General features: G+C 36.8%; 1 protein-coding gene across 1 annotated transcript in view; it reads left to right on the forward strand.

Moving 5' to 3' along the window:
* The window catches only part of LOC128987429 (probable ATP-dependent RNA helicase spindle-E), a 274,025-nt gene that overhangs the window by 178,236 nt on the left and 68,344 nt on the right, over nt 1–27,445 (forward strand). The window contains exons 18-20 of the mRNA XM_054408268.1: nt 9,920–10,054; nt 12,363–12,470; nt 26,537–26,680. Of these exons, the coding sequence (XP_054264243.1) occupies nt 9,920–10,054; nt 12,363–12,470; nt 26,537–26,680 (387 nt within the window). The remainder of the gene's footprint in view (nt 1–9,919; nt 10,055–12,362; nt 12,471–26,536; nt 26,681–27,445) is intronic.

The following is a 27,445-nucleotide window of genomic DNA, read 5'->3' on the forward strand; positions in this document are numbered from 1 at the left end:
GTAAGTTTATATTGTATACTTAAGCTGCAAGTCTTAAATTGATTATAGTTTAAGTGAAACTAAACAAACACGCGGGAACCTGGAAAAACTTCGAAAAACCTGGAAAAAACCTGGAATTTCACTTTAATAAAATAGTATACACCCTGTAAATTATTTTTGGGACTCGAGATTCGATTGTTTTACGATTCGAGATTCTAAATTCCTGGATTTTCAGGACGGAATTTTTTCCTGTGCATAAATAGGGTTTTTTTTAAGTATTGCAGTTACCAAAAAAGACAAACAAAAACAATTTTTACTGTTTGTAGCACTGATCTATAAAAACCAAAACTTAAGTAACAATTTTTAGGTATAGCAACGTGTGACTCACGATCACGGTGCGATGGTCGAAATGACTCGGCAGTCACGACGCGATCATCGAAATGACTCGCCGTCATGTCGTGATCGTTATGATTTACGGTCACGGCGCGATTGTCGAAATGACTCATAGTCACGGTGTGATCGGCGGTATGACCAACGGTCACGGCGGGATTGTTGAAATGACTCGCGGTCACGGCGTGATTGTCAAAATGACTCAAGGTTACAGCATGAAAGTTGAAATGACTCCACGGTCACAGAGCGATCGTTTTAATGAGTCGTGGTCATGGCGCAATAGTTGTAATGACTCGCGGTCACGGCGTGATCGTAGAAATGACTTGCGGTCTTGGCGCGATCGTTGAAATGACGTCGCCTCCTGCGTTCGCAGAACTTTTCGTGAACATCTCTCGCGATAGCGGCGTAATCATCACTCGCGAATCAGGAATTTTTCCCCTGAAAATTTCCCGAAATTTTGGGACTGATCCATCCGTATCAAGACGTTGGGTGCTGCCGTTCCCTATCGGGTATGATGCTCAAACCCGTAGGGTGTGTCCTTCCCCGATCAATTACAGTAGGCAATGCCTTTCGTATAGCTTGGTTTTTGTTCTAGCGTCGGTCGAAGTTGCACCTACACCTCGTTACCGTGTAGTGTGTGACTTGTTTTTTGTTGTGGTGTAGGTTGGTAGTAAATTTCCCCATAGAATCCCTGTCTGGCAAGCTTAAAAATTAACTTGTTGTCCCGTCTTTCTCCCTCCAATTGGCAATACAATCACAATAGGACCAGCTACGTGCTGCTATCTGTGGGTGTTTTAGCGAACTACGTCGACTCTCGTCGTAAAGCAGGACATCACCTTATTTGCTATTCGACAGACCGAAATTTGAAAGCCAAACACCCGGCAATCGGGTTTGTTCGACGATGCGGGCTGCACCGCACTGGGGCTATAGACACTTACTCGTGACAGTCTTCCATCCAAACTGAAGGCAACAATATCATATCCCAACATTCTACGACATTTCTTGTTGTTTTCTATGTTTCTTGATGAAAAGGTGGGAAGAAGTGCAGTTACCAAAAAAGACAAACAAAAACAATTTTTACTGTTTGTAGCACTGATCTATAAAAACCAAAACTTAAGTAACAATTTTTAGGTATAGCAACTTGTGACTCACGATCACGGTGCGATGGTCGAAATGACTCGGCAGTCACGACGCGATCATCGAAATGACTCGCCGTCATGTCGTGATCGTTATGATTTACGGTCACGGCGCGATTGTCGAAATGACTCATAGTCACGGTGTGATCGGCGGTATGACCAACGGTCACGGCGGGATTGTTGAAATGACTCGCGGTCACGGCGTGATTGTCAAAATGACTCAAGGTTACAGCATGAAAGTTGAAATGACTCCACGGTCACAGAGCGATCGTTTTAATGAGTCGTGGTCATGGCGCAATAGTTGTAATGACTCGCGGTCACGGCGTGATCGTAGAAATGACTTGCGGTCTTGGCGCGATCGTTGAAATGACGTCGCCTCCTGCGTTCGCAGAACTTTTCGTGAACATCTCTCGCGATAGCGGCGTAATCATCACTCGCGAATCAGGAATTTTTTCCCTGAAAATTTCCCGAAATTTTGGGACTGATCCATCCGTATCAAGACGTTGGGTGCTGCCGTTCCCTATCGGGTATGATGCTCAAACCCGTAGGGTGTGTCCTTCCCCGATCAATTACAGTAGGCAATGCCTTTCGTATAGCTTGGTTTTTGTTCTAGCGTCGGTCGAAGTTGCACCTACACCTCGTTACCGTGTAGTGTGTGACTTGTTTTTTGTTGTGGTGTAGGTTGGTAGTAAATTTCCCCATAGAATCCCTGTCTGGCAAGCTTAAAAATTAACTTGTTGTCCCGTCTTTCTCCCTCCAATTGGCAATACAATCACAATAGGACCAGCTACGTGCTGCTATCTGTGGGTGTTTTAGCGAACTACGTCGACTCTCGTCGTAAAGCAGGACATCACCTTATTTGCTATTCGACAGACCGAAATTTGAAAGCCAAACACCCGGCAATCGGGTTTGTTCGACGATGCGGGCTGCACCGCACTGGGGCTATAGACACTTACTCGTGACAGTCTTCCATCCAAACTGAAGGCAACAATATCATATCCCAACATTCTACGACATTTCTTGTTGTTTTCTATGTTTCTTGATGAAAAGGTGGGAAGTTCCGTTACAAATTTAATAAAACATATGTGGAACACATGTTTATGAATGGTCAGTGTCTGTCGTGTCTTGGAATCACAGGAGATAGCAGGACAGAAGCAGATAGACAAACAGACATTTCCTCCCCGCTCCCCTCTTACGTTTTCATGGCAGTAATGTCGCACAGCGGGGTGATGTCTATACCACCCTTGGCGCCTGCATGTCACTAGATGCATCTGCAAGCTGTGTGCGCTCAGATAACACAACACGTGGTTTTTAGCCAGCACACGTTCCAGTAGTTTCAATTCGTTGCGTAGGCCTAACTTCTAAACAGTTGGTTGATTATTATTATCTGTACTTTAGTAGACTACTGTAATTGTTTTGTCAAGTGTAGTGTATTATGTTGCAGTACTGTTTTATGTACAGTAGAACCTCGATAACAAGACTCTCTTGGCAGTTTTTAAAAAAGGACTTGTTATCAAGGTTGACTTCTTATCAAGGTTTGCAGTAACATATTGGTGGTAAAATAAATTCAAGGTGATTTAAAAATACTCTCGTTATTAAAGTTCGACTGTGTACTATGTAAAAATAAGTGTGTGAAAACAAAAACGTAATGCGGTGATAAAGAAGATAATGTAAATGCAACAAAATGCAAAGGCATTTGAGATAAATGTAAACAATTTTATTTTAATTGAATGAATGAATGAATTATATGAATTATATCTTTATTCCAACAAATTATTTACAGAAATTTGTACACAAATCCTATTTAAAGGAGAAAACATAAGTGAATTTAAAAGAATAACATATAACATAAAATTAACCTTTGCATTACATCTATGTTTACAAAGCGTACATGTTTATAAAGAATAAGCCGACATGGGCAGCGAGCCTGTGCGTCGACTGTAGTTGCATCTAAACATTACATTATTTATCAAAAACAAAATCTAAATAAATAAATAACAGAAGATATGATGAGGTGAAGATATGGTCTAAATGGAGTTACAAGAGCAAACCATGTGAAAAAATACTAGTGGCATAGTTAAGTTTAAATAAAAAATAATATAACTGTAATAGTGACAGAGGTACTACGGTTTTCAAAGTGTGTCTCGAGGGGGGTGGGGCGGGCGGTGGAGAACGAGTCGTCAGAGTACAATGGTCAGGTCGCATGTCGTGTTAGGAGCGTCTGTGTCTGTAATCAGCTGTGATGATAAGCTCAGCCTCGTCCCTGCCTAGACCAAGTAAGCACTCATTGACACGGCGTTTGAGTATGTTTAAAGTGGGGGAGTCAAAGAGATTAACGCTTTGAAAATTGTTTTGCAAGTTACGAAATAGAACGTGTGCAATATAAAATGAGTTGTAGTGATGAAATTCCAATTCGGGTAGAATATCTAGTATTATGTGTATGGGAAATTATTGAGAAAATGTTGTTATAATTTTTAAAAATATGACCTGGAACATTTTTTATGAAAAGTTGTCTGATCGTTAAAACTGACAGATCCTTAAAGAGAGTGTCAGATGGGTAACGCCTGCACTTCCCAAAACCAATTTTTAATATTAACTTTTGTGTTATGTTTAATGGCTCTAAAATACTTTTAGAACAACCACCCCAGCTTATGATTCCGAAGGATAAAAGTGATTGAACAAAATCATAGTACATTAATTTCATTTCACTTTCATTTAGAATCTGATTCAGCTGACCGATAGCAGAGATATATTTTCTAATTTTGCTGTTTAAATATTGAATATGACTAGACCACTTAAGACGGTAATCAAAGACCACTCCTAAATATTTGAATGACTCTACTTTTTCAATAGATTCGCATGTACAATTGGCGTCGAGGTAATCACCACAGGTGTGAATAACAAGATTTTCTAGATTGTAATCAGATTTTAAACTTAAAGAAATTGGCATACACTTAGTTTTTGAATAATTTAAAGAGAGTATATTCTGGTTTAACCACAACTTGGTTTCCATTAGGTCGTGCAAAGCTTTGTTGCGGGACTCAAGCCAAGTTTTTCCGCTGTTCAAAATTAAAGTGTCATGAGCAAATAAGAAAAGCTTACCAAAATTATTAAGTTTTGAAATATTATTTATATATATTAAAAATAAAACAGGCCCAAGTGTACTGCCTTGAACCATGCCATAGTTAACATATTCAATATTACTGTTGGTGTTAAGTATTGATACAAGTTGAGATCTTTGAGACAGATAACTTTTAAACCATTGAAGAGCGTTACCCCTTACGCCAACTGCTTCTAATTTAGAAAAAAGCTTAGATCGATCAACTGAATCAAATGCCTTTTTAAGATCTAAAAATATTATTATCGGGTGTTATCTGAAATTGCCGAATTTAAGACCCTATTAATGTCAAAAAGCGCATATGAAATGTTTTTGTCCAAGCAAAACCCATACTGACAATCACTCAAAATGTTGTTTGCTTGAAGAAATGTAACTAATTGATCTTTTACTATTCTCTCAATTAACTTAGCAAATACACTCAAAATAGATATTGGTCTGTAATTATTCATATTGGCAAACTCATTTGATTTATAAAGAGGAAAAACTTTGGCAAGTTTCAAACATTCAGGAAATCTACCGGATGAAATGCTTAAATTTACTATATGTAAGAGTGGTTTTTTAAACAAATGGAAATTGGCTTTCAGGACTTCGGCTGAGATACCATCGTAGCCAGGTGCTGACCCACCGCGTAGACTGTAAATGTATCGTTTCAGTTCGGATTCAGTGATTGTGTGAAGTGTAAGTGTGCAATCATGGGCAAAGTCAATGTCATTCACAACTGGGTCCCCACTTGAGTCGATAGAGGTTGCTAAATTAGAGCCTACAGAGGAGAAAAAATCGTTGAAGTCATTTGCAACTCTTTGACATTGGGCTGGAGATATTTGGTCCGCTGGAACAAACTTATCAATAGGAAAGGAATCTTTTTTACATTTTCTGCCAGATATTTCATTAATTATGCCCCAGAACATTTTAGGGTTGTTGCCAGTCAAGTGTAGTTTATTTCTATAATAATTTCTTTTTGTCAGCTTCAAAGAAAAGCTTAAACTATTTTTGATTTCTCGGTATCGAGTAATAAGTTTGTTATTAAAAGGCTGCTTTTTGACTTGTTTACTTAATTTATCTCTTACTCATATTTGATGTATTAAGTCTGACGTTATCCACGGTTTTAACTTTTTGAAACGAGATTTCTTGTTATAAGCAAACTTACTAGCCGCAGCAACAGAATTAGAGATGATTCTGGTAAAATGTTCGGAACAGAAATCAACATTGTCATGACAAGAGGTTATGGGATCCCAGTTGGAATGCGTGAGGAAGTGTGTGAGTAGTGCGTGGTCCAGGTGTGTGCACATAGGTGGGTCATAGTGACAGTTCGGTGTCCCCAATGTGATAGTGATCCCGGTGCTGTAGTGGTCGGTAACATTAGTCTGTAACACAGCCGACTGTACACTCTCCAAGTCTTTGTATTTGATAAATAAGGTACTTTCCTGTTAAGGGGAACATTCATTATGATCCATGATTTTTTCTCGATATATCGATATTTTTGTTTTCCTTTACGATACATTACAAATTGACAGCTGATCTTTAGGCTAAAATATAGTCTATATGGATTAAGAATTGAAACTGTTCTAAGCTAACCTAACATAACCAACCAAACTTGCTGTACCATTTAAAAATTCCGTTTGATAACAGAAAAGGCGATTGGAGAATATTAAATGGAGTTTTTAAATGTTACAGCAAGTTTGGTTAGTTTTGTTATGTTAGTTTAGAACAGTTTCATTTTAATATTTTTTTACATTAATGTTTGTTGATTCTGAACAATATTTATTTATCGTAGTTTGTCAGCTGAAATGTTTTAATTTGTTAATATCGATATATCGAGAAAAAATCATCGATAATAATGAATGTTCCCTTTAACAGGAAAGTACCGATAAATATGTGGTCTAGGCATGTTGCTGTGTTTTGAGTCACTCGTGTAGGTTTTCCAATGCATTGTGTAAATCCCGATCCAGTTAAAATGTTTAAGTACCTATGTGTGAGAACATTCATGTTTAGTATGTCAATGTTAGCGTCTCCAAGATAAATAACCATGTGATCTTTATTGATATTAAATAAGTAAACCTCAAGGTCATGTAGGAACATTTCAACATTACAATCAAAGGTTTTGTAAATTGCTAATAGATTGAAGTGTTTGTTGAATAGAGAAAATTGTAATGAAATGCCGTAAACGTCCCCAATGGTAATTTCAGTAGCCGTAGCAGACAAATGTTTGTTTATGTAAACAATAACCCCATCGTTCTGATTGCAATAAGTAGAAGTGTGATAGCCACCCCCTCCCCTCCAGACAGCCAGCATTCTGTAAAAACAATTATGTCAATTCCTGAAATACAATTATTGAGATATAAACACATCTCATCAAAGTTTTTCTTGTAACTCCTGATATTTGAGTGAAATATACTAATATAGCTGTCACCAACATTACGCTTGTAAAATGCAGAATATTCATCAGTAGAATTATTAAGGTTTAAACAGTTTAGTTTTTCATGAAAATGAAATAAATTGTTATCATCGCCATCTGTGTGCATGACAACTGTCACAGTGCCCGCTGCCAGTCCCGACCTATGACTATTGTTGTGTGCTATTGTTAACATTGGAGAGAAAAATAAATAAAGAATGCATAACTTACATAAACATAAAATTACAATCAATGGCTAATAAGTAAATGATTGCTTATCTTAACTAGCAGAATTTATAAATTTATTATTTTAGAATTTTTATTATTTTTATTAGCAGAATTTTATAAATACATAAATGAAAAAGTAGCCTATATGAAAAATAAATATTTCTTTAAATAAAATATGAAATATTTAGGTTAGCTTCAACTAGCAAATTTTATTATATCTCTAGTAAAAATACGAATACTGTAATAGTTTTGAGAATTTCTCTTAAATGAATAAATATGCTGTCCAACATAACTAGCAATTTTTATATAATACTAATAATAATAAATAAAAATAAAACTATCGATATTTTTCTAGACGTGAAATAAATATTTTGATTTGTTTTCAGCTAGCAATAAAAATACAAACCTAATATAAAAATAAATAAGAATTAGTGCATTTTTTTCTGAAATAAATAAAAATAGCTTAAGTATATACAAAATAGATTTAACTAGCAAATATTATAATAAAATAAATAGTAAATTAAATGGACCATTATTCCTTTGGGTATTGAGTCATGCAACAATAATCATGCATTTTAAGGGTAATAGAGAACAGAGTGATGCGGTAATAGATTGCCGTGGTATTAGACTGAATAAAATAAATAAATAGCTATATAAAAAATATAATAAAATAGATGGATAAAAGTCAATTACATGCATAAATACCTAATTTAAGTTTCAATGAATATCTAAGATACATTATTTGTTGAAGACGTCCAGTTCATGCTGTGCAGTGATCCTGATGGCATCGTCGTGTTCCTTGGGTTTAATGAGAATTTTCCCATTGGTGTAGCCAGTCTTGTGGATCTTCCCCTCCCGCTGCATCCTTCTCGCTCGTCCCAGGAGAGTCTTATTATGTATGGTCAGATGATCGTTGATGTAGACATCACTTGGCACAAGACGTCCGTTGATATCTGTAGCATTTAGATTTTTCTTTTTCTCGCAGCGATGAGCCACATCTCTTTGGTGCTCCTAGAAACGAACTGCGCAATGATAGGCGCGAACGTGTGATTTTTAGAGTACTGGCGCAGTCGATGGGCGATGGAAACATCCTCTCTCTTGAAGTTGACTCCAAGGGCAGCGGCAATGTGTTGCAGAATGACGTTTATATTTTCATTTGTAGTCTTAGGTGTACCCAGGACCTCGATGTTGGCGCAGCGTGAATGCTGGTCAGCGTCGTTCTGACTAAGCTGCAGCGCGCGGACCTGCTCGACAAGCATGTCATTTGCTTTTTCCAACTCACTGCAGCGTTCCTGTAAAGCTGACTGGTTTAGCTCCAAAGAAGAGACTTTGTTGTTAAATTGTGTGTAGTTCTGTAGTTAAATTGTCAATTCTAGACATCACACTTCCTACAACAGAGTCGGTGTACATTTGGATTTCTGTTTTAAATGAGTTTAGTATTTCTATCATAGTGTTTTTATCCAAAGCTGAACTCACGCTTGTCTGTAGGGAAGCAGATGAACCTGACGCAGATGTACACTTTTCACACTTCCACTGTTTAATTTTAGACTTTGTAAAGTTTTGATGGGATCCAAACTGTGTGCACGCTGGATGATATCCCGTCTTGCACTCAACACATTTCACTGACAAGTCACTCTGCACAACGTCACCTCCACACTGTCCACACGTAGACACCATAATAGTTTATAAATAACAATAATGAGGTAAATTAATAAATTAATGTAAGCGAATTAAATAAAAGTTCAGCACAGATATCCTAATTGGTAGATAGCAGGTTGCGGCCTGAGACTGGCAGATAACCGGTTCACTGATAAGCGTCCTTCCTCATCGACGTCTGGACGGCAACTGCAATTATTTAACCAATTTTTCCTTAAAGTAACTTTTCTATTGGTTTTACGAACAGGTAGCCTTTTGTTCAAAAAAATAATTGCAAGAGACATAATACTCTACTTTTGACTCCACTTATTAATTACATAATATTATTAGTTATAGATTATCATTTTACAATAGGCTTGCTGATGGTCAAATCGTTATCAGGCCAGGGCCTTGGTTCTGTTGTGGCCTGATATGATGGGTTCTACTGTTTTATATTGTTTAAAAACATATCTAAAATAAATGGCACAGTGCTTTTTTAAGTACTCCTCTAAAACGGCTTCATGAATATTTATGAAATTTTGTGTGTGTATTCAGTAAATATGAGTAGGACTTAAGCTATTTTAATTTGTCATAATATTCTACCTAAGGGTAAATAAGGATCAAAGTTCTGGTAGTTACACAAATAAGTTGTTAACAACAATCATTTATAAATATACAGTACTTAAAAAATTGTTAAGGGCCTAAAAGGGAAATTGTAATTTAACTGAACAGTTTTTAATAGCTGTTGGTAATAATATTTTCACAAGGATTGCTTTCAGCAACTGAACAGTGAAAGCCAGTTGATCAGAGCAATCACATATGATGTTTATTTATAAAGTAAGAAATTAAAACGTTCCCCTTACTTTTAACATACTTATCTTTTCTGATAAGGACATATCACTAGTTTTAGTTACAGCCTAAATCAGTATCAAACCTAGTAAGTAAATCATAACTTTGACATGCCAATATCAATGATTTGTAGAATCCACATGGCAAATGAATAAATAATTAGATTTTTTGGTCATTACTTGATTTTTACAGGTATTTTTTATTGACTATGGAAACTCCATCAAGGCGATGCCAGAAAGTGATCTAAGAGGGATTGTGTGTGTGGACGCTCAAAGAGAATTATTAGACTCAATTCCACCTCTGGCAGTCAAATGTGTCTTAGCTGAGGTAACCATTTGTTATTGCATCATACTATATTGTTATAAATGTACGGTAATAATTTTTACTTTGCCCCCCTTTGACTAACTCTAGACATGACTATGGTGAGAGTATTGTTATCGTCAAAATTTCTTTATAAAGGACTTTTCCTTTCTTAAAAACACAATCTACCTCTCAAAATCATCCGGAAAAATTCCTGAATGCTATGATAAGATTAACAAAAAAATGTATGTATGCAGATATTTTAAGATATATTTTTGTTGATGTTTTTTGTATACGCTTTTTGATTGTTGGTAAAAAATTATGATTGTTATGTAATTTGGAATATTTTTGCACGGAGGAAGTCTCTAGTGTGGAAATTAAAATAAAGTATGAATGGTGTGTTTTTAGTAGTCTCCACAGCAATACTCTGTTTACTCCAATGCTTCTGTGACCCCAGTTACTGTTAATCAACCCAGTTGAGGCAGATGTGGTAGATTGATTTGTCCTAAAACTAAATTGTTATTTGTAATATAGATTAATACTTTCTAAGAAATTGGTCAGACAATAATTGATTGTTTTTTCAAATATTTTGGAAAAATTTTATAAAATAGAAAGAGGTCTTTATAGGGGTTTTCATTCTATAAATTGGTGTAAAATACCTGCATTTATGCGATCTTGTTTGTAGCTGAGTTGCTACCGGTTTCAACTCACATTGGAGTCATCTTCAGGCAGTTAAGATGTCTTCTCGCTTCATTCGAAGGTCGTCAATACTCAATAGATAATAAATAAATAAACAAAACACAAACACGTACACGGACATAAAAAAGAACATTTAAGGCTATAAAATACTGAAAACGGTAGGCCTACGGGACACGACACAACGTGATCGGGCGGAAGTTATGTCTAGACTGCCGGTCAGGATCAACATGGTCAGTGATGACGTTGTGCCTAGATTTCCCGATCAGCTGATAGTTTCATTCACAACTGTCCCTAGCTCCAGTATCTTAATAGCAGTGTCGTATGTAATTTGATTGGAACGAATCTTGTCGTTGATGATGTCGAATGAAGCGAGAAGACATCTTAACTGCCTGAAGATGACTCAAATGTGAGTTGAAACCGGTAGCAACTCAGCTACAAACAAGATCGAATAATTGCAGGTATTTTACACCAATTTATAGTATTTAAATGCGATCAGGAGGCTAAAATTCAATATAATGAAGGTTTTCATTCCTTTCTTAAATATTGGTTTTACCTCAGTTATTTTAAGCTTATCTGGGAAATTACCCGTACTGAAACTGAAACACTCATTGACTATTATATATTAAAAACTGGGACTATTAATGTTTCTGACATCTTTATGAGTTTTGTTGGGATCTCATCTCAGCCAAGATGGCCGAATTGCTTAAACTTACATATTATTTCACAAAATTCTGTGGCCTGTGTTGGATGAAGGTAGATCTAAAAAATCTGGGTTACAGTCTGATTGGCATCACAATCAGTCACAGGACGTGTTGGTGTTATCATACCTAATGATCAAATGTCTCAACAAAATAGTGGTTAAAATGATATTCTATCTTATATGGATCATCTAACAAGTGACCATCAACCTCCAGCCTGTTTTGGTTCGTAATATTGCCTACAAAAAACTTGGTCACCACAAATTTTTGATCCCGGTGGGTTCCAAAAATCTTGACAGACAGACAAAAACTGAGAATTGCTGCACCACTATCTGGAAGACCAAACAAAATCAATGCACAACTACTCTGCCTTCACTCATTACAGTAAAAATCCCAAATCTGGCAATACATTTTTTGTGAATTTCTGCAAACAAAAATCTGATCACAGAGCCTACCTCAAAAATGACAGGAACGTGCAATGGCAGCCCTGTTTTTATCACTTTATTGCAGACTAAGTACAAGAGATATGATACTCACATTACCGTAGCTGGATGGGAACTGAGCAAAGGAACCTTTGACTATTCAAACAACTAGACATTCCATCCCCATGATAAAGTTTAAGCCAGTTATAAAATCAAAATGTTTGAAGTTAATGTGAGCCACCGACAGATTGCGCTGATGTAAATTACTGATTTATGTCAAATACACAAATTTTTTACCAAGTCAAACTGATGGAACAACTTATTGTGACCTAAATTAACTGTTTTGACCGATGCAATATATTAGTAACAACAAATACGTTATAAATTGAATTTTAGACACTAGGGCATTCTGTGCCTGGCTCACACGACTACGTTCTTTTTAAATACAAAATTGGTGACAGCTGGTCCGTATAGATGGGATGTTAACTAAAAGCTACTTAATAAGTTTGGATTTAGGTTGCCCCCAATGCACTTCACACCGCCAAAGGAGGTTTCTGGAGTGACGAAGCCAACTCCTTTGTCAAAGGAATACTGAGCTCTGGGAGAAATTCTTGGACCACCAAAGTGAGTCAATATTCATGAATCAGTTTTTGTGAAATTTTAAACTCTAGATATACAGGATGACAGGGTGATCAACTCAAAGAGGCCACCATTGGGATATCGGAAACGGTAAGAATTAGAGAAAACTTTAAATGGGGGACATTCCTTTATTTTTTGTGGCAGTTAAAAATATGATTTTATTTTTTCGAAATTCAGTCGCCATTTTCCAAAATGGCAGCCAACTTTGAAATTTCTTATGGAACACCCATGTTTTATGATGTTTTCGGATAGAACATGCAATTTAAACACTTTTTTATTCTTGACATTTTTCCGATAAACCCACTCGTTTAGGAGTTACAGCCTATGGAAAAATGACTTCCGGTGTACATTTTACATTATGTAGCTCCTAAACAAGTAGGTTTATATCGAAAATGCGAAGAGTAAATAAGTCAAATAAGTCTTAAAATTGCATCCACATTCCATAAAGACCATAAAATACACAGTTTTCCACTTTTCAAGTTTGCCGCCATTTTGGAAAATGGCAGCCATTTTTGAAATAATAGAATTAATATTTTAAACGAATTTTGTGGTCTTTTTGGGACTTTAAAACGCCTGCAAAAAGTCAATGCAATACCTGCAATACAGGAGTGCGTTGTTGCGTTTAGTTTGTGAAGGCGTTCTTATTTAATACATCCATTACATGTAAATACTGCTGTAATTGTTTTATAATTTTTTGTTTTGACATCACAAATGGTGAGAAGTTCTGTTAAGTGTAAGCAATGTGTGACATGTTTTAATGTACTGCATATTTTTAACTGCCACAAAAAATAAAGGAATGTCCCCCGTTTAAAGTTTTCTCTAATTCTTACCGTTTCCGATATCCCAATGGTGGCCTCCTTGAGTTGATCACCCTGTATACCAATATGCAACTAAACGCCACAACAATTTTTAGATAATATACTGTTGATGATAAGAGCAGAGTTTTGGTTTTTTAATAGCATTTTAATTTTAAATTTTGTGTGATTTACTCAAGATTACGTAACGTAATAATATTCTTGTGTAAATACTGGTAGTTCTTTGGTTTAAGGTATTCCTTTGATTTAATAATACATTTGTATAATAGAATTAACCATTATAAAACTTACCATCCAAATTTATTAATAACAAACTATTATTGATTTATCGATAAGAAAATGTTTTGATAAAACTGGTACTGATTTCAATATTTGAAAAATCTATTATCAATTATTGATTCCAATACTACTTTTTTATTTTACTAAATTCTCAATATGAATAGGTTTTATTGTATACTACCTCAACTAGGGATGGTCGGGTCTCGAAATTTCAGGAAATTTTTGGGAAATTTTAAATCTTGTTCTACGAGACGAGATTTTATTTTGATGGAGATATTTTTGAGGTGAGATAAAAAAAAACTTTAAAACGCCTGCAAAAAGTCAATGCAATACCTGCAATACAGGAGTGCGTTGTTGCGTTTAGTTTGTGAAGGCGTTCTTATTTAATACATCCATTACATGTAAATACTGCTGTAATTGTTTTATAATTTTTTGTTTTGACATCACAAATGATGAGAAGTTCTGTTAAGTGTAAGCAATGTGTGACATGTTTTAATACTGTAAACATATCCAAAACAAGTCACTCCAAAATCATTCAAAAAAAAAATACAAGGCTGAAAAATTTTTACTTGATACTTAACTAGTAAGACTGATGTTTGTAAAGAAAAAAAGAAACTCTGACTTATATATTTAAATATATACTACTCTCCTTGCAATGATCTCAAATGACTTTTTTCTTTACAAATCTTGGTTGCCCCTGGGTTGGAAGAACAAAGTGAATAAAAATAAACAACAGAGCGTTGACAGTGGAAGCTTGATGTTAAATAAAAATTGAGTGGGCCCTGTAGAATAAAATTATTCCCAGAGATCCTTAGGGGACGTCCCTGGTACTGTTTGTATTTCTTCCAGTGCTGAAAACAATCTTAAATCTACACTGTTAGTTTTGTTTAAGGAAAGGCTCTAGGCCAGGATTTTAAATTATAGGAAAAGGAGGATAGCAGCTAGCTTACCTTGAAAGTAAACACTGTGCACACAATATTTCGTCCCTTAAGCCCTTTAGGGGACGAAATATTGTGTGCACAGTGTTTTTTCTACTTGTTGTATGGCCTACCCACGCTTTCAAGGTAAGCTAGCTGCTATCCTCCTTTTTCTACAATTTAAATCTATACTGATTCTACTTTACGCACTACCACAATAATTTTAGTGCTGCACTTCAATGTGAATCTTTTGTAGTGGCTTCTTACTTGTTACTTGCTATAATTACCAAACCTCTATTGAATGAATTTGTATAATACCAAAAATGAAATGCCAAGGTTATTAAGAATTTGATAAATATATAACAATTTGATTTATTCAACAATACTTTTATCAACAGAGCAACAATACAATTTTTTTTACAATTTAATCTTGATACTGAAATGACTCGAACAAATATTTTAAAATATCGATACTAATTACTCAGAACTTGAGTACAATGGCCATTGATACCTTTCTTGAAAAAAGTGCGAAACCAACCCCTTGGTAGGAGAAGTGATTGACGCGGTTACAATTAAACTACGACAATGACGGTGAGGTGTGAAATTTAATTTAATATTGAGATGACCAACACTCACTAATCCTTCTCGTTGGCCAACGAATATTAATTGAAGATCGTGTCTCGTAGTCCAACTTGTTACACAGTATAACTGTTTGTAACACAGTATTTCCCTTCTCGAACTGATTTTACTTTCACTCGCGCGGCAATTATATCCCTGCGGGATATAGGCTTTACGATTTGATGAAAATAGAATTTGTCCAGCTAACACCGCAAATGGAATTGATTTACACGACCCGATCTTAAGCTCACCTACTACCTTGGAGAGGACAGGAAGACTAGTGAACGTCCTGGGCTAGAGGCTCTCTCCCACCACTCGTAGGACATAGTGCATTGTGGGTATCGTCGTCCATTGTCTGAATCAGCTGAATAGGTCTCGCGTTTACTCATATTTGATGTCTATTACATAAAATTCAGTAGGCTACATGTTTTAGACTGATAAATTTGGTAATTTTCAAAGTTTGACTATTAAAATTTAATACTTAACTAGTAAAACTGATGTTTCAGTTTCAGACTGATAAATTTTGTATTTTTCAAAGTTGAACTATATCATAACTGATATCAATTCAATTCAATTTATTAAACATTTGCAAGATTGATACTGAAACTTTCAATAATTGGTTTACATTGATAAAATGAGAGGATAGAATCAGACATACATAGGTAGGATAGTAGACCTACAAAAATACCAAATTTATAAGTCTAAAAATTCAATCTCACTAGTAAAGGTGTGTTAATCTCACTAGAAAAGGTGTGTTTTCCTCCAACTTCAGTAACCGCGCTGCGTGCTACGCGATTAATCTAAAGAAGGCAGAGTGGCCAGGAACAGCGTGATTAAAATTTTACGCTGCGCAAAAGTGTTTTCCTAGAAATCCGGCAATGCCTTGCGTAACAAGCAGATTCGCGGTTTCCACAGTAGTGTTCTGCTATGGATCGGAGAAAGAAGAGTCTTACTTTTATGTTGTTGGTGGAAGAGGAAGAGATGGACGAAGATGTCGACATAGTCCTAGCTCTACAGTCCAAGAGTCGAAATTCCTGAAGTGAACTGTTTAGATCTAGGAGCCATGAGGGTGCTTTTAGTATTCTTATTAATAGGCACCTGATAAACAATGAAGTAAAATTTAAGGAAACTTTTTAATTTAAGGAAAGTCGATTGCGTTAACTTTTTTGCCCTATCCCACTCCAAAGCTTGTCCTTCTTCAAGTTATTTTTAAAATCAGGATGGCTCATTTTCTACAGAATTTCAAACTCGGACACACAGTCAATTAATAAACTGTCATCATCAACAGTGAACTTGGTAACATCGCTACAACTTATCGTTTTCTTCATATTTCCAATGTAAACAATGGCCCAGTTCGGCAGCGTGGTTCGCAACTGACTGCTCTCGAGGCAGTGGTCCCAATCACACTGCGCAGTTGGTGGTTAGTCGCGCACCGCGCCCCTAGGAAAACAGTCTCATTTGTTTAAAAGGGATTGGTGGTTCTGGCAACCGCGGAGCACGGAGCACGCAGCGGAACAGGCTTAATCGCGTCGCTAGGAAAATGCCGCTTAAGGTATCAAGTAAAAATGTTCCAGACTTGTGTTATTTTTAGAATGATTTTCGAGTGACTTGTTTGGCTATGTTTACAGTAGTAAAACATGTCTCACACTGCTTACACTTAACAAAACTTCTCATCATTTGCAATGTCAAAAAAATTATAAAACAAAGTATATTATATTAATTATATTAAAGTAATATTTTACAAGCAAAGAATTAATTAAATAAGAACGCCTTCGCAAAGGAAACGCAACAACACGCTCCTATATTGCGGGTATTGCATTGACTTTCTGCAGGTGTTTTTCGTATATGGATACTGACTCCCTCATTAATCAAATCATTTTTTGATCACCACTGAATGAAATCGCAACTCGATGCATCGAATTGAATTGAATCGGAATTTCAATGCATTTTTTATGCATCGCACACTTCTACTAAAAACTCTTCTTCTAATTGTTGAGTTTGATTTATTTGTTGTTGACAAGAAAGTAAAAATATATTGATCTGTTTGATCTGAAAAACCTAAATTAATTACTTGTGAATGCAGTTCAGTAAAGACAATGTTTGTAATAATGTTGTCGATACAGGTTGCACTACTATCAGTAATTCTCGTTGGAGAATCAATGCAAACAGATAAGCCATATGATTTGAGAATTCCTAGTAAAACCTTCTTATTGTTACTCTATTGACCTTCTTTAGCTAAAGTATTTAAGTTGAAGTAGTCCAGGAGCTGAGGGGGTTTGAGCATGCATGAAAGTAGTACGCAATGTTATTGCTGATTATTGTAATATGGACTGTGGTGATCAAAATTACGTATGTCGCCTATTTCAAAAGTGGTCAATAAGGTAGGGGGGAGGGGGCAAACATGGCGGTTTGCGCTATGCGTTAAAACGCTGATATTTCGAAAACGGTAAAACATAGAAAATCGGTTAAAACGTCGTTGTAATTCTAAAAATGTGGACTACAATAATGGTTATTGGGTACCGAAGTCGTATCTCTATAAATAAACAAGTTATTCATGGTGTCTACTCTCCGGGAAATTCGGGAAAACCGGGAAACCTCCGGGAATTTTATCTTACCTTGAAATGTCCTGGAAAACTCCAGGAATCCACCCAAACCTCCGGGAATCCGTAGCCCAGTCATCGGAATCGTCGCCTAACCGAAACACTACCGCTTTTGTTGCCACGATTGCGGGAAACGATTATCGGTGTTGCCGAAACCGCAAGATATGCTCACGGGTATTGCCGCGATCGCGAGTGACGATTATCGGTGTCGCTGAAACCACGAGATATGCCTACGGGTGTTGCCGCGATCGCGGGAAACGATTATCGGTGTTGCTAAAACCGCAAGATATGCTAACGGGTATTGCCGTGATCGCGGGAGACGATTATCGGTGTTGCCGAAACCGCAAGATATGCTCACGGGTATTGCCGCGATTGCGAGAGACGATTATCGGTGTCGCCGAAACCACGTGAGATGCCTACGGGCGTTTCCGCGATCGCGGGAAACGATTATCGGTGTTGCTAAAACTGCAAGATATGCTCACGAGTATTGCCACGATTGCGAGAGACGATTATCGGTGTCGACGAAACCACGTGAGATGCCTACGGGTGTTGCCGCGATCGCGGGAAACGATTATCGGTGTTGCTAAAACCGCAAGATATGCTCACGGGTATTGCCGCGATCGCGGGAGACGATTATCGGTGTTGCCGAAACCGCAAGATATGCTCACAAGTATTGCCGCGATTGCGAGAGACGATTATCGGTGTCGCCGAAACCACGTGAGATGCCTACGGGCGTTTCCGCGATCGCGGGAAACGATTATCGGTGTTGCTAAAACTGCAAGATATGCTCACGAGTATTGCCACGATTGCGAGAGACGATTATCGGTGTCGACGAAACCACGTGAGATGCCTACGGGTGTTGCCGCGATCGCGGGAAACGATTATCGGTGTTGCCGAAACCGCAAGATATGCTCACGCGGGTATTGCCGCGATCGCGAGAGACGATTATCGGTGTTGCCGAAACCGCAAGATATGCTCACGCGGGTATTGCCGCGATCGCGAGAGACGATTATCGGTGTCGCCAAAACCACGTGAGATGCCTACGGGCGTTGCCGTGATCGCGGGAGACGATTATCGGTGTCGCCAAAACCGCAAGATATGCTCACGGATATTGCCGCGATCGCGAGAGACGATTATCGGTGTCGCCGAAACCACGTAAGATGCCTACGGGTGTTGCCGCGATCGCGGGAAACGATTATCGGTGTTGCTAAAACCGCAAGATATGCTCACGGGTATTGCCGCGATCGCGGGACACGATTATCGGTATTGCCGAAACCGCAAGATATGCTCACAAGTATTGCCGCGATCGCGAGAGATGATTATCGGTGTCGCCGAAAGTGCGAGATATGCCTACGGGAGTTGCCGCGATCGCGGGAAACGATTATCGGTGTTGCTAAAACCACAAGATATGCTCACCACGGGTATTGCCGCGGTCGCGAGAGACGATTATCGGTGTCGCCGAAACCACGAGATATGCCCACGGGTGTTGCCGCGATCACGGGAGACGATTATCGGTGTCGCCGAACCCGCGAGATTTCCTCACGGCTAATGCCGCGATCGCGGTAGACGATTATCGGTGTTGCCGAAACCGCAAGATATGCCTACGGGTATTGCCGCAATCGCGAGAGACGGTTATCGGTGTCGCCCAAACCGCAAAATATGCATAAGGGTGTTGCCGTGATCGTTGACGGTGTGACGTTTTGTCGCTGGTGTTGAAGATACTGCAAGATATGCTCACTGATATTCCCACAATCGCGGGAGATGATAACTGGTGTCGCCTTACCTACCAGTTATATTGTTTTATTATGTTGTATAAAATATTATTCTTTGGAAATGTTTTGTTTCAAATAATAATAATCATTATTATTAATAATAATAATAGCCTAATAATAATCATTTTCATTTATTAGCGGGTTGCGATTAGTTAAACGGGTTCCGATAGTAGCTCCTTAAAATTCAGGAATTTGTCTTGAATTCTCCTGGAAAACTCCTTGAATTTTTCAAACCAGGTTTAGTAGACACCATGTTATTGTATAAAATATGTAAAATGGACTTTTTGTGTAGTTTTTTTACCGAAAGTAGAATTAATTTGTAAGTGTCGCAAAGAAGTAATATCAAATATCTTTGCTGATAGTTGTAATATGGATTGTGGTGATAAAAAATGCGCATGTCGCCTACTTTTCAGGTGGTCGAGAACATGGTGGGAGGGGGGCAAAGATGGCGAAACGTGCTATGCGTTGAAACGACTATAGCTCGATAACGGTACGAAATGGGACATAGGTTAAAACGTAGTTATAATAAAAAAAATATGGCCAATAGAAAAGGTTGTAGGGTAAAAAGTTGTATCTTAATTAATAAAAAAGTTATAACAATAATAAGTTTAACAAAATCTACGTTATACAGCTATTTTCTTCAAAAATCATATGGATTGTTGATAAATAATAGTGTAATTACTTAATTACTCGGCTAAATATTAACTAAATTCATTTTCTTATTAGAAAAAAAATATTATTACGAATACATATGGTTTAAAATGTAAAACACGGCCTCCAAACTACTGGACGTATAATACTTGGGGTTTCGCCGCAATCAAATGCGTAATACAGACTACCACTACAAATTCAATTTTAATTATAATGTTATAGGTTATTACAATATGATTATGTAACGGATTCTTATTAAATACAGTTATATGAAATAAAAAACATAACTACAAAAGTAAATACCTTATAATTGAGCGGAGCGAGCGAAGCTCTTATACGTCGACTCTTATGCATTTCGTAATACGCAAACTCCTCCTAGACGGCTGAATCAATCGTTTTCAAATTTTGCATGGTGATAAAGACCATATCGGTGAGTGCCAACATCTATATGGCGTTAAAAAATTCTCTCAGGAATCCGCCCCACTGGGTCTCAAAGTTTCAATGTAATCCTTATGGAAGCAGTATTTGACACATAAACAAAGACATATGATCAGCTGTTGACGTTTGAATGCAGTAGATAAAGAAATAACTGATAGCTTTATTCCACAGCTATTAGAACAGAAACGGTATGGATCATAAATATAATCAAATGACGACACTAGCTTGAGGTCCGTGACGTGGTGAAGGAAGTAGTAAAGGTGAGCAGTCTGGAGTGGGGAAACTGTTTATGACGATTTAATTAAGGTATCTGCATTCCTAAAATTCTATGGGAAGGGAGGAAAACAGGTCCACGACTTTGAAAGTGGCGAAGGAAGTAGTCAAGGCGAGCTGTCCGGAGTGTGGGAACTGTTTTTGACGATTAGATAAGGTATCTGCAATCCTAAAATGCTATTGGAAGGGAAGGAAACAGGTCCGCGACGTAGGAAGTGGTGAAGGAAGTAGTAAAGGTGAGCAGTCTGGAGTGGGGAAACTGTTTATGACGATTTAATTAAGGTATCTGCATTCCTAAAATTCTATGGGAAGGGAGGAAAACAGGTCCACGAATTTGAAAGTGGCGAAGGAAGTAGTCAAGGCGAGCTGTCCGGAGTGTGGGAACTGTTTTTGACGATTAGATAAGGTATCTGCAATCCTAAAATGCTATTGGAAGGGAAGGAAACAGGTCCGCGACGTAGGAAGTGGTGAAGGAAGTAGTAAAGGTGAGCAGTCTGGAGTGGGGAAACTGTTTATGACTATTAGATTAAGGTATCTGCATTCCTAAAATTCTATAGGAAGGGAGGGAAACAGGTCCGCGACGTAGAAAGTGGTGAAGGAAGTAGTAAAGGCAAGCAGTCCGGACTGTGGGAACTGTTTGTGACGATTAGATTAAGGTATCTGCAATCCGAAAATGCTATGGGAAGGGAGGAGAACAGGTCCGCGACGTAGGAAGTGGTGGAGGAAGTAGTCAATGCGAGAAGTCCGGAGTGTGGGAACTGTTTATGACCATTAGATAAAGGTATCTGCAATCTTAAAATGCAATGGGAAGGGAGGGAAACAGGTCCGCGACGTAGGAAGTGGTGAAGGAAGTAGTCGAGGTGAGTAGTCCGGAGTGTGGAAACTGTTTATGACGATTAGATTAAGGTATCTGCAATCCTAAAATGCTATTGGAAGGGGAGGAAACAGGTCCGCGACGTAGGAAGTGGTGAAGGAAGTAGTAAAGGCGAGCAGTCCGGACTGTGGGAACTGTTTGTGACCATTAGATTAAGGTATCTGCAATCCTAAAATGCTATGGGAAGGGAGGAAAACAGGTCCGTGACGTAGGAAGTGGTGAAGGAAGTAGTAAAGGCAAGCAGTCCGGACTGTGGGAACTGTTTGTGACGATTAGATTAAGGTATCTGCAACCCTAAATGCTATGGAAAGGGGGGAAAACAGGTCCGCGACGTAGGAAGTGGTGAAGGAAGTAGTAAAGGTGAGCAGTCTGGAGTGGGGAAACTGTTTATGACGATTTAATTAAGGTATCTGCATTCCTAAAATTCTATGGGAAGGGAGGAAAACAGGTCCATGACTTTGAAAGTGGCGAAGGAAGTAGTCAAGGCGAGCTGTCCGGAGTGTGGGAACTGTTTTTGACGATTATATTAAGGGATCTGCAATCCTAAAATGCTATGGAAAGGGAGGGAAACAGGTCCATGACGTAGGAAGTGGTGAAGGAAGTAGTAAAGGCGAGTAGTCCGGAGTGTGGGAACTGTTTATGACGATCAAAGGTATCTACAATCTTAAAATGCTATGGAAAGAGAACGTAAGCAACTTAAAATAAAATTTATTGAAATTTAAAATATTTAAATAACTATTAAAAGTTGTAAAAGAATGTTATTTGTATAAATAAAACACAATAAATGTCAGTAGTCTTAAACTGTACAAATACTTTCACAACCCCGATATCACTGAGTTGGAAGGCAATGATCTTTGGGGGGATTAACAGTTGTGCCGATATCAGCAGCGCTGCGCAGCAATTATGACGCAACCTATCGGACGAACCCCATGGCGTTAGGAGGCCGTGTTTTACGTTTTAAACCATATGTATTCGTAATAATATTTTTTTTCTAATAAGAAAATGCATCTAGTTAATATTTAGCCAAGTAATTAAGTAATTACACTATTATTTATCAACAATCCATATTATTTTTGAAGAAAATAGCTGTATAATGTAGATTTTGTTAAACTTATTATTAGGGGTCTGCGGTGCACCGAAAAAGTCGGTACAGTACGGTACAAGCTTAATTACTGTCATCGGTTGGGTACAGCATTTTACACGGTACAAATTCGGTTTGGTATAGCCTATTATAATAATAAATTACTTTCAGTTTACTATTGTAGTCAACGACAGTTGGTTCTGAGCACATAAAAGTCTTATCAGATGTTTGTTTATGATCTTCATAATTTATTACTAGGATGATGATGCAATAAAAAAAAAACCCATTAGCAGTCCCAAATCTATTAACATTTTATCACAACAATAATTGTTGTATTCAAGTACTTCCAAGAAATGTTGAGTTTTATCACTTTTATTTCTTTAGACTTTTCCCAATTCTATTTTATCATAAAAATAATTTTAAACAGTCATTGATTATTTATTATAAATATTACAAGACAAATAAATCTAAATTACATATATTACTAAAAATTTTGATTCTTTCAATATATATGTTGGATGCCTGCTCCATCTTCGAATTCTCTAGCAGATCTCCATTTTTTCCGAGATCTTCTCAGACACATGCTTGTTGCCCTTAAAATTGAGCAAGTCAGTCTCGTTCTTATCCAAAATTGACTACTAGGCTGTAAGGCTTGGCCCATTTTTCTGACAATTTTTCAGCTAATGCTCTTATTAGTGTTTGAAAATCATTGCCTAGGATTCTGCAAACTGATGTAATCAAAGGGGTGAAAGAAGCATTCCGGTTCTCACAAGCTGTCATATACTTTCTTTTCTTTTCTTCTTCTGCATTTTTTATGACATTGTCATGAGGTTTGGAAACATATGAGTAAGCATCGGTGTCTACGACACGGATATCAAATAATGCATCCCTCTGTCTCCCACACCCCTCTACATGCCAAGTCAGCTTTGATTGCAGGCCCGTTTGCATTTCCATTCTCTGCTATAAGGGGCTCTTTGATACAATTTCCCCATGCCTGTTCCATTATGTTTCCTAAAGTATCTCTAATTTCATTGTGTCTTTTTATAATTAGGCCACCTACAGGACATATAAGGGCATGGTCTGTATTAAATTCTTTTCCACAGCCATCACATTTGGTTGGTAAATTGATTGGTGTCCGACCGTATCTCAGTGCCAGGGAATCCCTAAATTCTTGGGGTGACATGTCTAAATTTAATTTCTTCAGTGGTATACAGGATAACCAGCTGCCATGTTTTGATTTAGTGTCAGCATTTCGTAGTATTACATTTTGTCTTTGTCGTGAAAAACATTTTACATTTTCATTTAATAATTTGTTTTCTTCAGTTTTCTTTTGTTCTCTATGGATTTTTATTGTCATTTTTAAAGTATCTTCATGCTCACTGAACTCAAAAGAGGTTCTTAATGCAAGAGATTGTAATAGAACGTCGCACACTCTTTTTGAGGTTTCATATATGTGTTTTGATTGCATAACTGGATCAGCCATCCCTATTCCTCCGCTTTTTACTGTTAGATGAAGTAATTCATGCTCTTCTTTACATAGGCCTTTTTGTAATCCAAACAGATTGGGGAAAAGTGATGTTCTTATAGTGTGCTGCTTATAAAAATAATAGTTTTATGTTGACTGTTAAATGTTATCTCTAACTCAGTCAGTATTTTCGTGAATATTCAATTTGCCGCTGGCCATTGCCATAAAACTGTTTATAGCTACATATTAAACTTTTAACTAATCTACAATCTTATTTTATAAGTTAAAGTATTTGTTATAGACATTTTATCTTTCTATTGATGAAACCACAAGCATAGTTGTTGTTCTATGCATAATTTTTTTTTTTTCGTTATGCAAGCCTACTCGGTCTCAAACTATGTCATTGCATGTTCTGTATCTTGTCTTATATTGTTAGATGTGGCTGTTTAAGGCTTAAATGTTTTTTAGTTTCCTGTAATTTTTATTGTGTTGAAGGTACTTTATGCAATCTAAATCTTATGAACTAGATAGTGATTTTACTACCCTCATTGTAACCTAATCAATTTATATATAGGCCCTCCTAAATAATTAGGCCTAGGCCTGGGTCTTTTGATTCGTTGGAAGAGCGCAAACCGCCATGTTTGCCCCCGCCCCCCAACCTTATCGACCACTTTTGAAATAGGTGACATACGTAATTTTGATCACCACAGTCCATATTACAATAATCAGCAATAACATTGCGTACTACTTTCATGCATGCTCAAACCCCCTCAGCTCCTGGACTTAAGCATGGTTGAAGTCACCAGAAATTAAAAATATGTCTAGTCAATTCTCTAGAAATATGAAAGTGAAGTTTTTCAAGATTACTAAAAAAAAACCTTAAATTACTACTTCTATAAATGTTGATTATAATTAGCTGTTTCTTTGTTTGAAAATATAAGCTAGCTTCAGCTGACTACTCAGAGCACTGTAGGCCTATTTTTATCCATGAAAAAGTGTTAACTGTCTTTAGTTTATATGTTTTGTATGTTCTATTAGAAGTAAAAAAATAATCTGTATTCTTGTTGAAACGGCTAAATGTACATAGCCACAACACAAGCTCAAGCATGAAATTGACATTCCCTTTTGTAGATTGACCAAAGCAGCCAAAAGCTCTAATGTTATAGGGCTTAAACTGTTCAATATACTACCTCATAATGTTAAGAATATTGAATCCTTTGCTAATTTTAAAACTGTTGTAACAAATGGTCTTCTAAAGCACTCACTTTATTCTGTTAATGAGTTTTTGCATTTGAGTGCTACTGATTTTATAGATTTTAAGTAACATGCATTGTTATTCAACAATTTTTATTTTATAATATTTATTCTCAATTGACAACTGTGATCTCTTCTGTGATATAGGCTAAGTTTTACATGTATGTTACATAAAGTCTACTGTGATAATGTTCATGACTTTGTTACATTTTCTAGTTTATAGTTTTCTTTGACAATGTCTATTGCACAACCGTGTCTAATGACAATAAAGGATTCTTATTCTTATTCTTATTCTTAAGCTTCTAGTTTCCAAAGTAACAGATTCAAAACTTTCCTCAATTGAAAATTTCTCAATATCTAAACGTACACTAAAATCTAAAGACCTACTATGAGCTAAAATACATGAACCACCTCTTATTTTGTCTTTTCTATTGAAAATACTAGCTAATTTATAGTTTATTGAGTGAAATAAGCAATCCACAGCTGCCATCTTTGAGCCAGTGCTCACAAATACGTATGAATTTTTGGCTTTAAATTAAAAGTTTTGAACAAAAGTTCCATCTTTATATTGACAACTGTGTACTAGTCCCTCAACAATTCAGAACTATTTAACAGATTATGTACAATTTCATCTTGGTTTGAAGCTCTACTTATTACACAGATACCGATACCAATGTTAAAGAATCAGTTGTATCAAGAATTGACACATCCCTAATAGCTATATTTTTGGGTGGATGAGTAAATTATAATTATAGAAACTGTTTTGGTCTGTAAAATCTGAAAAAGTGTACAAGTGTGCAAATTATATGTTGAGAAAATCTCAGTAATCTTTTAAATTAATCTGGTTTAAAGAAGGCACAAGTTATAAGTACATAGGTTGTAACTTGTTTAAAAAATATTATGAGTGTATTACTTATGTTTATTGTCAATGGTGTTACTGTACAGTTTTTGCTGTTATTAGTGTGGTTGATTTTACATTTATTTGTATTCATTTTATGTTTTGTTGCACCTTAGATCTACTCCTTTGTGAATGGAGTTGCGTCTGTATATTTGTTTTTGGAGGAGGTGGGAGGAAACGGCAAATCTCTTCTTACCTTGAACAACCTTCTTATTGATAAAGGTTTTGCCACACCTAAAGAGGAGTCATACCTATCAAAGGTAAGATATTTTCAAATCATATTTTTATAACAGCTGCTATTTGAATAGCCAATTTATTCTTTGATTTGCTTTATGAAAGTCCTGATTTCAAGTTCCTATTTATGTCTGGGTCTTGAAGAATACTGGAATTTCGAACAGCTGTTGCTCGGAGACTATTCAAGACAATTGAAAGACTTAAACATCAAATTGAATGCAGAAGAAAAAGGTTTTTACATACTTAGATAAAATTTAGTAATTTTTAAAAATCGGATTGTCATCAATTTTGTATAAGCATAAAATATAGCAAATTCTGTACCCTTATTGTGATTGGCGGATTTAATCTGATGTTTGTGTGAATTTTGTGTGTGAATTCACGTAGTCACAATAATATCGTGGAGTGTCGATTTAGGTATGTTTAACTGAAGACTTCGTTGGGCAAACAATTTTTTTTGGGCTTCTGTTCAGAATTGTCACATTTCTTCGACTTTGTCTTCACTTGTTTTTGGCCAGCCAGATGAATGTCCTTTCAAAACACTTCCGGTGTCACAAAACTGATTAAACCACCAATGAATTGCTTTATCATTGGGTGAACTTAAATTTAATTTAACAATCCATAATGCTGTGCCTTCTGTAGAGCCGTAAACATCATATTGAGTGGTGTTAGGCGTGTAAGTGAGTCTCAACAGCAGCCTGTCACTGCACACCTGAATTGTGCATGACAAGGTTAACGTTTCCTCTTTTGCTATAGGGAAAACAAACTTAGTTATTTAAATTCCGAGTTGACGT

This window comes from Macrosteles quadrilineatus, unplaced genomic scaffold (assembly GCF_028750875.1).
Source record: "Macrosteles quadrilineatus isolate MER2022 unplaced genomic scaffold, UCM_ALF_1.0 Scaffold_2__2_contigs__length_208266976, whole genome shotgun sequence".
Taxonomy (NCBI): Eukaryota; Metazoa; Arthropoda; class Insecta; order Hemiptera; family Cicadellidae; genus Macrosteles; species Macrosteles quadrilineatus.